The sequence below is a fragment of the Chelonoidis abingdonii genome, chromosome 2 (genome assembly GCF_003597395.2).
Source record: "Chelonoidis abingdonii isolate Lonesome George chromosome 2, CheloAbing_2.0, whole genome shotgun sequence".
NCBI classification, from domain to species: Eukaryota; Metazoa; Chordata; order Testudines; family Testudinidae; genus Chelonoidis; species Chelonoidis abingdonii.
The window spans coordinates 215,945,421-215,962,157 of NC_133770.1; the positions used below are offsets into that span (position 1 = coordinate 215,945,421).

At 39.3% G+C, this 16,737-nt stretch overlaps 1 protein-coding gene across 7 annotated transcripts in view; it reads right to left on the reverse strand.

Moving 5' to 3' along the window:
• ROCK1 (Rho associated coiled-coil containing protein kinase 1) overlaps positions 1–16,737 on the reverse strand; it is a 178,094-nt gene that overhangs the window by 33,527 nt on the left and 127,830 nt on the right. For all 7 annotated transcript variants that reach the window (XM_075062959.1, XM_075062956.1, XM_075062961.1 and 4 more), the window contains 6 exons: positions 16,481–16,641; positions 14,125–14,309; positions 13,381–13,450; positions 7,180–7,274; positions 4,851–5,016; positions 3,499–3,592 (listed from right to left, as the gene is read on the reverse strand). In XM_075062959.1, coding sequence (XP_074919060.1) covers positions 3,499–3,592; positions 4,851–5,016; positions 7,180–7,274; positions 13,381–13,450; positions 14,125–14,309; positions 16,481–16,641 — 771 coding nt within the window. The remainder of the gene's footprint in view (positions 1–3,498; positions 3,593–4,850; positions 5,017–7,179; positions 7,275–13,380; positions 13,451–14,124; positions 14,310–16,480; positions 16,642–16,737) is intronic.

Here is a 16,737-nt window from a genome sequence, read left to right on the forward strand (position 1 = left end):
CTCCCTAGGTAACCCATTCCAATACTTCACCACTCTCCTAGTCAAAGTTTTTTCTAATATCCAGCCTCGACTTCTGCTGGAAGTCACTATATATGCTTTTTACCCATATACTGTCTATTTAAAATATTGCTCCACAAACATACTGTTACAGCATTTTTGACCACTACTGTACACTGAGCAGGAGTTTTCAGAGAACTGTCCACAGCGACTCCAAGATCTCTTTCTTGGGTGGTAACAATTAATTTAGAACCCATCAGTGTATACGTATAGTTGGAATTATTTTCTCTAATATGCATTACTTTTCATTTATCAATGTTGAATTTCATCTGCTATTTTGTTGCCTAGTGATACCGTTTCGTAATATCCTTCCAAAGTCTGCTTTGGACTTAACTATCTTGAATAACTCTCTATCATTTGCAAACTTTGTCACTTCACTGTTCATCCCCTTTTCCAGATCATTTATGAATGTGCTGAACAGCACAGATCCCAATACAGATACTTGTGGGGACAATGCTGTTCACCTCTCCTCATTGTGAAAACTGACCATTTAGCCATACCCTTTGTTTCCTATCTTCCAACCAGTTACTGATCCATGAAAGGACCTTCCATCTGATCCCATGACTACTTAGTTTCCTTAAGAGCCTTTGGTGAGGAATCGTAAAGGCTTTCTGAAAATCCAAATATACTATATCAACTTGATCACAGTTCTCCATAGGGTTGTTGATTCCTCTCAGAGAATTCTAATAGATTGGTGAGGCATGACTTCCCTTTACAAAAGCTGTGTCCACTCTTCCCCAGCAAATCATGTTCATCTACATGTCTGCTAATTCTGTTCTTTACATAGTTTGTACCAATGTGCCTGTTACTGAAGTTATGCTCACTATCCCTTAAAATGCCAGGATCTCCTCTGAAGCCCTTTTTAAAAATTGGTGTTACATTAGCTACCTTCCAGTTCTCTGATTCAAAGGCTGAATTCAGTGTTAGGTTACATACCACAGTTAGTAGTTCTGCAATTTCATATCAGAGTTCCTTCAGAACTCTTGGATGAATACCATCTGGTCCTGGTGACTTATCACTGTTTAGTTTTTCAATTTGGTCTAAAATCTCTTCTGTTAACACCTCAATTTGGGACACTACTTCAGATCTGTCACACAAAAAGAATAGCTCTGATGTGGATATCTCCCCCACATTCTCTGCAGTGAAGACCGATTCAAATAATTCATTAAGCTTTTCTACAATGGCTTTGTCTTGCTCCTTTAACACGTTTAGTAAAATCCAATATAGCTCCAATTAATTTTATCTTCTGCATAGGGATCAGTACTGGCATTTCTTTCCTAACAACCAAAGGATCTGATGAATATTGTTCCTCCACCTCTGCTATAATCTACCACAAACTAATCAATAGTCCAAGTATGGACATACTTGGATCCCCGTTTTTCTGAGGTAAGCTGTTACAACAGTTAGACACTTTGCAAATAGTCTAGCAGTGGCTGATTGGCAATTACCATTCAGCCTACCACAAATATCAATCATCATCTGTGGAATGGGTGGATTGTGATAAGGGAATGTCTAAAGATCGAGAGCAGTGTACCAGTCAGTCTAGGAATGCAATGATAGTGGCTAGGGATACCATTCTGAACTTGATCTTCCTGAGGTAAGTGTTCACTCTTCTGAGTTCCAGGGCAGGCCGAAGTCCTCCGCATATTCTTGGAGATGAGGAAGTACCTCAAGTAAAACACCCTCCCTTTGAGGTGAACCAGGGCCTCTATTGTGCCAAGAGCTAGAAGTGATTGGACATCTTGGTCTAACAAGCTCTTGTGAGGGGGTCCCTGAATAAGAACAGGGAAGGTGGGAAATGTTGAGTATGGACTGAAATTAGATCTCATATCCCACTCCTATGATTTCCAAAACCCATCCATCTCTTGTTATATTAGTCTAGAAATAGTGGAAATGAGACAGGTGGTCCCCAAAGGGAGAAGAGGGGATAGCCAGATCCATAATAACTTGTAAAATATTCCTGGGTGAGCAATCAAATTTACAGTCTCAATAATGAAGACAGGTGAGATTAAGTCCCTACTGATTATAAAAATTTTCTTCCACAAAATTCTATTTCCTTTGAGCATCCATTTGTCAGTACTGATAGTAAGCAGGCTGCCTGTGATAAGCTTGTGGTCTCAAATGCTTACGTTTGGGAGCGGGCGTATATACCCTCAATGACCTGAGGGTTGCTCTGAAATGGAAATACACCTGACCTTGGATCAGAAGCAGAAAATGCACTGCTGAGGCTTCTGTTTGGCTGTTAAACCACCTGAAGGACACAAGAGGCTCTGATGCATCTCCCTGCCAGTGTGAAGCTCACCTCTCAATCTTCAAATCTGCTAGTATGTGACACCAGCAAACAAAATGTGGGACAAATGACTGAAATACGAAACATCATTCTGGTGATTCAAAGTATAATGTACAGATTATTGTGGTCTTGACTGTGCCTGCAGTGACCCTGCATACCTCTCTGCTAATGTGTTTTAAAAGACAGAGGGAGAGATGAGTGCGTAGCAACTCATACTTGATTGTATTCTGGTTTAGAACCATAGCCAACAAGAAGGGTAGCAAAGAGCATGGAAATATAAACATACTAGAGGTGTGATTTAAAGTCAAGGTATACTTTCCAGCTCTGGAATTTGCAAACCTGCCAAAAGTAATGATTTTGGAATGCTTGTTATTCTCTCTGTAATAAATCTATTTTTCATGAAACCACGAGGAAAAATTCAAACACTCAAAGAAGCTTACATTTTAAGTTTTGATATTTGCCATTTTTATGATATTTTCACAAAACAAAGATTTAAAAGTCTTGTCAAAACAAAAACTCAAATGCAGCCTTAACTATGGTGTCATGACCAGCTCTGGCAAAACAAAACAAAACAAAAAATTCATATTGCACTTTTCAAAACTCCATGGAAATATAAGTGCCATCATGAAGATTAGTAGACATGGAATATGAAGAAGAATGTTTGTTTATTTCTGGTCTGTGATTGATTGATTGATATTCTTTCCTCATATCATGTTTAACAACATATTCTGATATAATATTAAGCTAAATGCACTAAGCTTATTATTATGTATACTTTGCGATCATAAATTATTCTTTACAGGAGAGAGTGGGATTTGCAGTCTCTCTGTGTACAAATGAAATGGGCTTTGGCCCACAAAACCAGCAGATTCAAGCAAGTCTGATAACTTTTCACTAGTTCATGGCAATACGGGCTCCCTCAACAGCTGTGTCCACCTGAAATCCCTAGGAGCAGAGAAGGGATTGCATGTTCCCCATCACATGGGAGGGAGGAAGTAATTAATTTCATGCTGACAGCATGCAAAAGATTGTAAGGTCTTTAATACTAAAGGAAAAATTGCCAAAACTGGTTTTCAAGTCTGCAACAGCAAACATATTTCTCTGTAATCAGTTCAGCACCATCATAATTTAAAACTCAAAACATGCCATACCTTCCTCCTGTTTCTTATTTTTTTCAATGAGCTCTGCATTTTCTTTTGTTAGAAACTCAACATCATTGGTTAATGTATTATTTGTTTCTTCCAGCTAAATGAAAACAAATAAATTTTAAAACAAAGCATTTGCTATACATGCTACTCATATTCTAAACTGCATTTAATGTAATATCAATAATAGTATCTCACACAGAATTACCATTCTTAGATTACATACTTACTCATCTGTTTGTACTTCAAAACTGTACATAAAATTCTAGATATTTTACTTCTGATCCCTCTCTCTTTCACAAAGACACTGAGTATACAACTATCTCTAAGAAAAGGACTAGGTCTACTTTTATGATCCATGCAGTGTTGAGCACATTTTCAGTGTGCAATAAATAACCACCAACAGAATTTAAGGAATTAAGCAGAACTTCAGTGTTACTTGGTACAGCAGCTTTCAGTAAATTTTAAGGAACTTCTGTGTAAACAATAACAAGTTGCTACCTACAACTGAATCCAGAAAATCAGTTGCTAGATACGAAATTCCAAGATTTCAGGCTTTCCATAATTATTTAATATCACTCTCAGTCCATGGAATTTACATTTGAGTAGTGTTGTATATCATGGAAAAGAGACAGGCACATATAGGTAAAAAGAAAAGATTTGTTTTTTGTCTAATGGTGCACACAGGATTTGTGTAATGAACTGTAGGGGGAAATTAATATAATTTGCCCATATTAGCTCCCAATCAGGATCATTTTGCTGGATGCTATACAAACATATTAAAAGACAAAAAGACTACAATTGTGTTCAGTAACGAAGTTTTGTTTGAAACCTACAGAAATACACTGAATGTGTGTTAAGTTATGTAAACAACAGTATCTAAAGTTGACAATTTATGGGTAGGAAGTCCCTACTTAGATTCACATTGATGAAGTTATTTAAAATAGTCTCAAATTAAAATGGGGCATTCTTAAAAGTGAGAGGTTATTTCATGGGGCTATTGCACATGTAACACTACTGCAATAAATGTTACTTCAAATAATTTAATGTGGGGAAAGCACATAACAGTATGCAAGAAAAACAATGCATTTTGGTTGTCATGCGCAAAGTTTTACTGCGGGCTTATGTGAGGCAGTATCTGAGCGCCTCTGCATGCAGGAGCCCAAAGTGGAAGAACACAGGTAAAAAATATTATAAAATAGAAATATTACACTGCAAATTAATAGGCTTTGGTTAACACAGTGTAAACTTTTACACACACACACACACACACACTTTTAGATATAGTTTTAATGTTTTTTTGTTGTTGTTTTGGACAATAAAGCCACTTTTTATCCATTTAAACAACAACAACTTACCCGGTTTACAATGTTGTCCTTATCAGTAATTTCTTGTCTATTTCTTGATGCTGCTTTCTTGCTCTCCTGAGTCAATTCAAAATACTGTTCTTCCAGGAGACCTCGGGCCAACTGCTCTGATTCAGCTTTGGTTTCAGCTAGATCCAACTGTGCAGTAATAGTTTCTCTATAACAGAATGTTAAGATCTTATGTTTCCTATGAAAAATACTTAACATTTGCAGGGAGAACAAACAAGCCTAGACAGGAAACAATGAACAGGATGAGGGGCATCCTCTTTATGAATAAAGACAAAATATTTGTCTAGTATATCTTGGAGTACAAATGAATACATTGAACCCTTCATCTAGAAGGCAAATTGACAGAGTGCTTGTCTCATGAAAGGTGCATCACGGCCAGCCTGGATTTTGAGTGAGCAATACTCTAAAATTAAGAAGATACTCTAATGTCTTAAGTCTAGGTTCTTGAATGTGTGTTATGAATTTATTTTATATGTAACTATTTTGTTTTCAATACTTCTAATTGCTACTACTTGAATCTCTAGGCTTGGTTAAATAAACTTAGATATATTTACAGTGAAATCAAGAATAAGTGCTGAGCAGTGATCCAAAATGGAACTTGTAAGCTGGGGTATACTAGTAAAAAAATTATCTAAGTTATTTCTTTGGAAGCAGTGAATCTGAGGAAACTGTGAGAGTGTCCAACAGACAAGGGGCTAGATACTTCAGGGAGACATTTGGAGAGTGTGCCAATCGGTAACCTATAGTGTGACACTGGGGCCTGCAGGGCCTAGAGAGTAGAGTTTGTGTTGCCAATGACCAGTGGAGTTAGGGACCTGACCCACAGCTGGCACAGTACAAGGATTTCTCATGTTAAGGGAAGATAGGACAGAGAGTCCCTAGTGTAGACAGGCCATAATCAGACAGAATCAGTTTGGAATAGCTCATGTATAGATTTAATTAAAAATGTATATGACATATATTATGCTGAAGGGGTGTGGGAATAAAAAGCCCCCATAAGATGACAAAAAAAAAAAATGGGAATGAGAAAGGGAGAGAGGAAACACCAAAAGGACTAGAGAGAGTATCTCTTCGCTCCTCCCCACCTTGGGGAATTGAGACTCTCCTACATTTTCTTGCTCAGGGATGTGATTGGCTGATATTCTCTCCTTATATCACATTTAACAACATGGTGTCTTCTCTCTCCTTCCTTTCCTTCCTCCCAAATCCACAGTGAGCATTGTTTTTAACATGCTCTCATTTACTCTTAAGACTTGTCTGCAATACTGATGCAGACCAATGACAACGCTTGTCAAGTACCACAAGTTCTGTCCTATAGACAGGCACAAAACCACCACTTTTTGAATAAAGATTATAAAACGGACAGACCTAATTCTGCACAGCTAGAAGAACAAACTACTGAATGAGAAACAGTTTTAAGTAACAGTCTTTCATAAGTTTTGAAAGACTGTAAACTGTATATCCTTTAATTATTTGAAACGGTACACGAAATTGGATAAACTTAATTGGTTTGGTTGTAGTTAGATCTGCACATTTAAAATGAGCTTTCAAATGAAATATCTTCATTAAAATTCTTTATCTGGAAACCGTTTATTGGCTCAAAAACTACATGCAATTACCAGGCTAACAACATTTTTGGAGGAGGGGCATGAGTCTTACAAATAAAATTATGACTACAACAAAACAAACAATTTTTCAAAATGTCAGACATTTCTAAACTCTGGGGACAAATAATCTCCCTCCCAAAAGCTCAAACCTAGCCCAAGAAAATAAACAAACCCTGACTCCATTCTTAATCATTCATCAATATAAGTAACATCCTTTGTATTCACCATATTACAAGACCTGTTATACTTTTTATAAGTAGTCATTTCTCAGCATTACTGCAGGAAAACAATTTTTTTTATCCTGGATTCAGGGCTTCAAGACTGATACCAAACTACTGTATAAGGCAGGGGTCAGCAACCTTTCAGAAGTGCTGTGCCGAGTCTTCATTTATTCACTCTCATTTAAGGTCTTGTGTGCCAGTAATACATTTTAACGTTTTTAGAAGGTCTCTTTCCATAAGTCTATAATATATAACTAAACTATTGTTATATGTAAAGTAAATAAGGTTTTTAAAATGCTCAAGAAGCTTCATTTAAAAATTAAAATAAAATGCAGAGCCCCCCCGGATCAGTGACCAGGACCCAGGCAGTGTGAGTGCCACTGAAAATCAGCTCGCATGCTGCCTTCGGCACCTGTACCATAGGTTTCCTACCCCTGGTATAAGGTAAACATATTTCTGCTTGAAAATATAAAATGGACATACTTTTCATTTTGCAATTCCTGTATTTTTCTTTGAGTTTCTTTATTCTTCTCCTCAATTTCTTCTTTAAGCTCCTTAACCTGAGTTTTGTAAAGTGTCTGTAAGGGAAGTATTAGAAAGAAATCATAATTCAAATCCTTCCTTAAAACTCTCCTTTGCTGTGATTCCCATTAAAAAATTTCACAACAGTTAAACAACTAGTACACTGATATCATTTCTGATCATGCTGACTAATATTATCATCTCATTGTTTCCTTGTACTCCCCCGTCTGTCTGTATCCATCTGTTTCTTGTTTTATACTTAGATGGCAAGCTCTTGAGAGCAGAGATTATAGTTTTGTTCTGTTTGTACATGGCATAATACAATGGAGTCCTGGTCCATAACTGGGACTCCTAGGTACCAGGGTAATAAAAATATTAAAAACAGTAATAATCATCCTCTAAGCTTAAAATAAACATTTTACTCTGAAGAAATATGGCTACAAATTCAGATCATACTGATTAATATTTCTTATATTTCTAATATTTCTTACATGAGTTCATGAAACCGAGGAAAGAATCAGGGTAAAAACACCCATACTCCTGGTCTTCCCATTAGTAAAATGTAACACAACTCATGATATGTATGATAAAATTACAGTGAAGTTTAGTTAAACAAATTATTACAAAGTAAACATCTTTGTAGTGGGTATTATGATAGAAACTGCATTGTCTTTGGGGACCACATTGTATGAACTGTATTGTATGGATGGTTTCTGTATTGCTTTCTATGCAACTCCAGGAATCAAAAACCGTGGAGATTATTAAGTGAAAACACCTCCAGAGAGGTACCACATCCTGGGGAGACTTGCATATGCCCATTCAGAGACCTTCAGACAAAGAAAGGGCTTTTAGCATAAAAAGGTTGAGTTTAAACACAGGACCTTTTTTCAGATCCAGTAAACAGACAGGATCCTCTGTCCAAGGGACAGGGTGGACACCAATTCTTGTGGAAAGGTTGAAAGACTTTGATCTACTAGGACCCAAAAAGACTGACAAGCAGCATTCTCCCTGGATGATGAGAGAGAGGAGCGTCAACTGTATCAGAGAAACAGAGATTACAGTATTACTGTTCTTCTAAACTTGGCATCTGCCCTGGTATGCCAAGTGCCTAATATTTAACAAGAGGGAAATGATTCACATGGTTGCCTTACAAGTCTGAGAACAGTACATTTCTGAAGGAGGCCAAAGACATTGCCAGCACCTGAGTGCAGTATGCTCTGATGTTCAAAGGGAGAGGCTCACCAACTGACAGTAGTTGGAAATACATTGTGTGAACCATTGAGTTTCTCTGAGATGTGATGGTTTAGCCTTTCTAATGCACCAGATAAGGCCACAAAAATGCAGGAAGAGAAAGTCTGAAGGGCTTGATCCCATCCCGGTAATAAAGCAGGACCTTGAAAGCATCCAGAGTATGAAGCTTCTTTTCTCCAGGCGAGGAGGATGGCTTCAGGAAAAAGACTCATATGGTAACAGACTGGTTCAGGTGAAATTCTGAAACCCCAATTAGGGTGTCATTTCATCATCACCGTGTCCCTATGGAAGGCGATAGACAGTGGTTCAGCCATCAGGGCCTGAAGTTCACTGACTCACCAAGCTGACTTGATGCCTACGAGAAAAGCCATGTTGGTGAGGTGGCATACCAAGCATTGCAATAATGGTTCAGATACAGGTTCTAAGAGCTGTAGGAGGAGGATGTTTCTCGTCTGAGGGCAGTTCTCTAACCTGATGGCAGATATGAAGAAAGCCTTGAGGAATCTGACCACAGGGTATAAAAACACTAAATGTGACTGTATTGGTGCATGGCACCCTGATATCACTGCCAGGTGGACTTTAAAAGAGTTAAAGGCTAATTCTCCTTGTAGGTCAGAATCTTTCAACCATGGCCTTGTTTATGGGGAGAACAATCCTGGCAGGGCCAGTGGCTGACAAAATGTCAAATAACTTGTGGAATTTTTCAGGGATGATTAAAGTTTCAATCTTCAAGGTGTCTGCAGTCTGCACCAAGAGCTCCTTAATGGCCTTGAAATTATCTAGCACCGGGGACAGTGAGGAGACTTTCTTAAGAGTTGACGCCTGGCCCTCTGGATCTCGCTCCTCTCTGTATTCCATTGACTGAGATCTTATTAGGAAAGCTGCTAAAGAGAGGGACCTCCGTGTCTTCTACCGCTGTAGGGACAAGCTCCTAGAGGCTGGGGAAGGTAGGCTGCAATAGCCACAGTGGCATACACATATGGGTGACTGTCAGATTGCTGGCTGGACCAATGTCAATCCTGGTGGGCCAGTGGTTGAGGTCTGTACAGGTCCTTGGATCTCCTAATGGCACAACTTGCGGACTTTAGTGGAGACAGATCTCTGCTGGCTGACAGCAAAAAGATGTGCCTGGGAATGGTGGAAGAGGGATACACCTCTTCCACAAGTGGTGCTGACTGGTAAGGTGATGTTGGTGTCAAGGTCTGTATCAGTGCCAATACATATCTTGGTGCCAAATGTGACTCCAGTGCACTCCAAGTCCGCACTGCTGGTGCTGGAGTCAACATCAATGGGGACACTTCCACACAAGCAGAGTCTGCTGCATCGCAGTCTGCTCCTTTCCACTGATCTTCAAAGCCATGCTGGACTTGACCGAACTATCTTCCGATGTCTTTCCGTCCCTTTCTTTACAAGAAGACACAGAGATCCTTCTTGAGCTCCTGCAATGTTGAGAGTGAGCCCCTTTTAGCACTTTGCTTCAATCTCTGAGATGCTGACTTAAACATTGGGACTGCTGGTGTATTTGGCACCAATGGCGATACCAGTGCTGACATCGGATCTGGCTTCAATGCTGTTTTCTCTGAGGAGGTCTTTGGCATCATCAGTCACCTGATACAATCTAGAGACCACTAGAAGGGTCTTCAAACTCAGTACATCTGGATCCAATGCCACTTTCATGGATTGCTCCAGAAGATGGAGCATCAGTCTTGCTTCTTATGACTTCCCAGTCCTCACAAAGAAGGTGACCGAGACCAAGAACCTGCTTCAGTTACAGAACTCTCTAAAGTAGAATAGGTACCTGTCGAGACAGTCTTTCTGTAGAATTAGTCCACTGCAGGTTGGATAGACTTTGAAGCCTATAGATTGAGAGTCTGGCATTTCCAAAGTCATAGTCTGCTCTAGTACAAGGTGACTAAATGAAAAGAAAAGACCTAAATGAAATGAACAGAAGTTATTCAGAAGAGTTTCAGAATAACATCGAGAAGTTTAGTTCAAATTAAGGTCTAGTGGGTCAGACATCAGCTAGGTTCTGTCTCACTGGCACGAGCAGTGAGACAGATGTGAGGGAGAATTAAGGCTTCCTATCCACCCCACTCCTTACCTCACGTAGGAGCACAAGAAGGTAAAGGGCACATGCAGAGTCCTAACAAACATGACTAGTCAAAAAAATCCAGTCTTGCACACTTGAGAGACAAGCAGCTAGAGTGGGATCCACCTTGACAAACAGTCAAAGAATTCACGGTTTTGAAAAGCTGTCTCTACTTAGCTTAGACTTGGGCTGCAGCAACGTAAAGCTATAGAAGGACAGTGCCAAAACATACCCAATGATTAATATAATTATATGTTAAAAAGTTATTTTCTTTCTAGCCAAAATCCAAGGATTGTAAATCAAGTGCAATAAATACACTCAGTGAAAGAATAGTTACTGATTAATAGAAAAAAAGAGACAAGGAAGGTGGAATCTGGGCTCTAGTGCAGTTCTTTACTGTTGGGCTATTTAATTTCTGTGACATACAGGTAGACCGGTATTAATCCACACCACAGAGTGCAACACACTGAAAATTTTTGGATAAAAAGCATTTAACTTAAAGATGGTTTGGTTAGATTGGCCCAATTGTGAATCAAGCAACCCACATATTAAAGGATGAGGTTTTGTGGGCATGAAGGGTCATTTGAGCAAACTGGGTATAATATTACATACTAAAAGGTATATTAAAAATTATTTAAGTTGCAAAGTCAAGTACTCAGTTAAGAAATGCCACATTTACAGTTGTCTATGCAACCTTAATCAACCCTCTATGCATCCAACTTGTACAGTGAAAGAAGAAGTTGTCCTAAAGGAAAAAAAATGTATGTGATTATGTAATTAAAGATCAGAGGGGTAGCTGTGTTAGTCTGAATCTGTAAAAGCAGCAAAGAATCCTGTGGCACCTTATAGACTAACAGACGTTTTGGAGCAGGAGCTTTTGTGGGTGAAAGCTCATGCTCCAAAACGTCTGTTAGTGTATAAGGTGCCACAGGATTCTTTGCTGCTTGTAATTAAAGACTGTCATAATGCACACACACAAACAGGCAGAAATAAGATTGCAGAGAATAACTGTAAATCTGGCATCTTCCTGATTTTTTGAGTGCTTGATTTCGCAACCTAAATAACGTTTTAATGTAGTTTTTAATGCAATTTCCTATATTTTTTTTTGTTCTTACTTAAAAAAATATATTATGTACAACTGGAACCACTCCCTATTATGCATCATCATCAACGTCTGAACCTTTACCTTCCGCAAATTTCTACCATGAGCTATAGAACTAAACTACATTATTGCTGGCAGCAGCAAGCTATTACCTCAGAGGAACATATAGGACACTGGGGCCATAAACTGGGTTTTGGAGAACCCCTGCTGGCTCTCCACCCGTGTATCTCAATTTTTTAAAATGTTCCTGTTCAGTTATTATTTTATCATGATGCCAAAATTTTCCTGAGAAAATGCAAGTGAGACATACGAAACAGTGATTTTTAACAGTTTATATCTCAGCTAAACCTCAATGGAATCTCATGGAACAAAGGAAAAACACTCCTTTAGCCCAAGGGCTTGCTCCCTGACAAATTTAAAATGCCTAGGGCAAAGAATGAAAGTGTTAGAGCTTAAAAAGGTCACAAAATTATTTATCAAGAAAAGTATTAGACAACCAAATCACAGGCATCACTATCTGTCCTATCTGTAATATCTACAAGGTTATAGCCTGGACTGGGTATTCAGATGCCTAGACTAAGCCAAAATTTCCTCAAATGCTAAGGCTTTGCAAACAGAAAAGTTTATAAACCTTACTGACTTGGATAAATTGGATATTAATTATTATTTAATATTGCCTTAGTAGATGGTGAGGCTGATATTGGACTACTGTATATATCTCTGTTGTCCACACTCTAAAAAGAATGTTGAAAAATTGGAGACAGTGCATTAAAAAAACCCACTAAAATGATTTAAAGCCAGATAAAATGCCTTACGCTGAGAGACTTAAAAGTTCAGTGTTTACCTGACCCAAAAAAAGACTGAAAGGTGACTTGAATACAGTGTATAAGTGCCTTTATGAGGAGAAAATATTGGGCACTACAGGACTCTTTAACCTTGAGGAGAATGGCATAACAAGAACCAATTTGTAGAAGCAGAAGCCAGATAAATTCAAATTAGAAATACGGCATACATTTTGAAAAGTGAGAGTGCTTAACCACTGAACAAACTAGCAAGGGAATGGGTTGATTCTCCATCTCTCCATGTCTTAAAATCAAGATAAAATGCCTTTCTGGAAGACCTTTTTTAGCCAAGTTATTGGGCACCATCACACAGGTAACTGGGTAAAATTTAATGGCCTGTGATATACAGGAAGAGTGAGGCTAAAAGATCTAATGGGCTCTTCTGGGCCTTAAACTGAATGAATCTATGTATTTTCTTTTTTTCAATTTCAATGCCAAATGCATTAGCTAAATCTTGTATAAATCTATCCAAATTAGGAGGGCAATGGGGAAGTGACACCTGGCTCTATAATCAAGTCTGCTAGATCATGAGCAAACTAATTTGGAACTAGTTTACACCTGAGGCACTTTTAGGAAGTTTTGGGGGGGCAGTTAACTACTATATGAATGTTTGCATATGAAGGGTTGTTACTTATGGAACACAGTAATTTGTTGTCCACAAAATCATAAACACAAAATGGTAATAGACCAAGTATAGTATTTATGATTGTTACGATACACATATCACAATCTCTTCATGTTATTAGCTTGATTTTTGTGTATCTGTATATTTTTAGTAGTATTTTGTGTGTCATTTATGTCTGAGCATTGGGGTACATAGTCATGAAGTCATTAAACAAAACAGTCCTTTATTTTTGTAAAATTCCTCATGAACCTACCGAAAAATACTGTTCAGCTTCAAGCTGATCCTGAAGTTCCCGCATCTGACCTTCATTTCCTCTATACTGCCTTAAGGAGAGAAAACAAAACCTCATAAAAGCCATCCATTATGCTTGCACCTTTAAACTCTGCATATTTCTTTCATATGCACCCACCTCCTCCTTCACACACTATCTGTAAACATGGTGATCATAAGCACTTCATTCTAAGATTCTGGTTTAACAATATAATTTAGGCTACCATAATGGTAGCCCCCACGCATAATTTAGATGGGAAGCAGTACTCTGAAAGTGCTTGGTTTCTGCCTTCAACCTGCAGACTATTGTAGCACAGATCCAATAAAGGAAGGGTATTCTTGTTGGAAAAGTAATGCTGTCTCCTGTCAAGCTAAAAAAATAGTGAGAGGAGGAGTGTTTTAAGGAGAAAAAAAATGTACCCAGCCATGAAGCTCAGTGGTCCTCCAACAGACACTCCAAAGTTTAAATCTCAAATGGTGGTTCTTGGATAGGCACTTCAATTGCTCCAGAAAGGCCAGACAAGCCTGAGCATAGAAGTATCAACCAAGCAAAGCTTTTTATATTTCAAAATAAAAATATTCTAAAACAATAAATACAGACATTTTCAGGAAAAAAAAATGCCAACAAGTATTCTTGGTTTCTGGAAAGAGGTGACAGACAAAATACATGAACGGGGGCGGGGGGGGAGGAGGAGGGTTTTCCCTTTTATATCAGGCCCCTACTTACTTAGTGAGTTGAGCCAACTCAAATTCCAATAATCTCTTCGCTTCCAACAACGTATTGATCTCCTGTTTCAGCTGCTTCTCAGAACCCTTCAAGTTGTCTGCCTCAAAAGCTTGTGTTTTCAGTTCATTCTGTGTCATTAGTCGCTTATTTGTTTCTTGTTCCAGCTGAAGTGTTAGATTCTTAACCTAATTGTTTAATAAATCACTTTAATTTAGAATTTTTACCAAATATTTTCCTGTATTCTGTTAAAAAGTAATAATGTTTCACATATGCATTATTTTATGTCAAACATCACCATTTCCTACATTTTACTCAAAATAGCCTCCAATATTACTTGGGTGCAATATCACAGAAACTAGTTTCTCTTATAGATTTTAGTCTATATTTCAACCTCAAAAACCACCCTGTTCCCAGCCATTAATTTTTTCATTTGTAATAGACTCCAGCGGTGGAGCCTGAATTCACTCTCATCTATTCTACCTTAAGGACAGTGGAAGAGGCCCAAGAGGTTTGACAGACCCCCCCTTCTTCTTTGTTTAATTTGGGTTTTACGAGCTTTGTCTCTTTTCATCCTAGAAAGTTATGCTGCCCAGAGCAGTCTAAAATTTCAATTGCAGCCACCATAGCCCAGCAAAAAGGCTTTCAGACTGACTCTTCCAATTTAATCTAAAAGGACAGCACAGATGAGACCTAACAACAATTAGCTCCTATATATCTTACAACAACTTTCAACTAGTGTTGAATTTTGCATGCTCTGAATGATACACTGCATTTTGAAGGACACAAATTCAGAACACACAGAATATCTATTTTGCAAGTGTAATAAGAGTGCATGTTCAAACTCACAGACAAGTTTTTTTATTTAAAAAATAGAAATAAAATGAAATGCAAAAATTACCAATCAGGAAAGATTTCAAACAAAAAAGAGACAGGACACTAAAAAGTTAGCTTCTCACAGCAACATTAAGGAATGCAATTATAACAGCATAAATGAATACAGCCTGTCAAATATCAGATCTGGCTGAGGAACATTAATATGGGAACATTAACGTTTGCATTTACTGGCTATTTTGCAATTCAGCTTAGTGTCCTTTAATACACAGATCGTAAAGATAGAATAGATCAGGGGCGGGCAAACTTTCTGACCTTTAGCCTTTTGGTGTTTCCCCTCTCCCTTTCCCACTCCCATTTATTTTGGGATCGGGTTTCATAAATTGTATGGAGGGCTGGTTAGGGGAGGGGGTCGTGGCCTGGTCCCCACCTCCTATCTCTCCCCCGCCCAGGATTCCTGCCCCATCCAACCCCCCTGTTCCCTGATGGCTCCCCCAGGACCCCTGCCTCATCCACACACACCCCGTTCCCTGTCCCCTGACTGCCGCTGGACCTCTGCTGCCTCATCCAACCCCTTCTCTCATTCCTGACGGTCCCCCCGGGACCCCTGCCCCATCCAACTACCCGTTCTCCCTGTCCCCTGACTGCCCCCAGAACCACTGCCTCCTTCCTGACTGCCCGCTCCAGGAACCCTGCCCCATTCAACCCTGCTCCCTCTGACCCCTATCCACACCCTCACCCCTGACCACCACACCGAAATCCTCTGCCCTCTATCCAACCCTCCCTGCCCTCCTACTGCGCTGCCTGGAGCACCGGTGGCTGGCGGCGCTACAGCCGCAATGGCCAGCTGGAGCAGGCTACACCACCACCAAGCCACCACCACACAGCACAGAGCACTCAGTCAGGCCGAGCTCTCCTGCTGTGCTGCCCCAGGAGCTCACAGCCCCGCTGCCCAGAGCATTGCGCCGGCAGCAGAGTGAGCGAGCTGAGGCTGTGGGGGAGGGGGAACAGCGGGGATGGGGCCGGGGGCAAGCCTCTCAGGCCAGGAGCTCGGGGGCCAGACAGGACGGTCCCACAGGCCGGACATGGCCCACTGGCCTTAGTTTGCCCACCTCTGGAATTGATAGTATATTCTTCAGTAATAAACAGTTGGCTTTGATAATGCAGAAGAAAATATGCTAGCCACTCTGAAATCCATCATCTCTGCAAGATGTACTTCCTGCGTAACTATATTGTGTAGGACCCCACTGACTTCATACCTGGAATCAGTTCACTACTAATGCATAACTCTTATAAAGGAATATATATTATCCAGGGTCTAAAAAAAGATATGGCATTCGACCTACTCAGACAAATCTTTACAGCGTTTAGGTGAAACCTCTTAATACAGTTATATTCAATAATGTTATGCTACATAAACATCCCAACTTAAATAGATTCAGTTTTCTATTTCTTAATGCAACTCATTCTTTAATTTGTCTTTTACATAGAAAAAATGATAGGTAACAATGCAGGTTTTGCTTACTTCATCCTCAAGCCTCTCCTTTTGCTCAGTGAGGTGCTCAAGCTTCTGCTGAGACTGCTTCAGGTCAAAGTCCAGCATGGAACATTGTTTTTCAATCTGAACTATTTGATTTTCTGCCCTGTCTCTTGCTGCCCTCTCCTCCTTCACTTTTTTTTCCATTTCTAAACAGGAAACAAAAGTAATTGACAGCACAATAAAAAGGTATTTATGCAAAAATACAAATATGGCACTTCTAAGAATGTGTTTGCTTGACCATG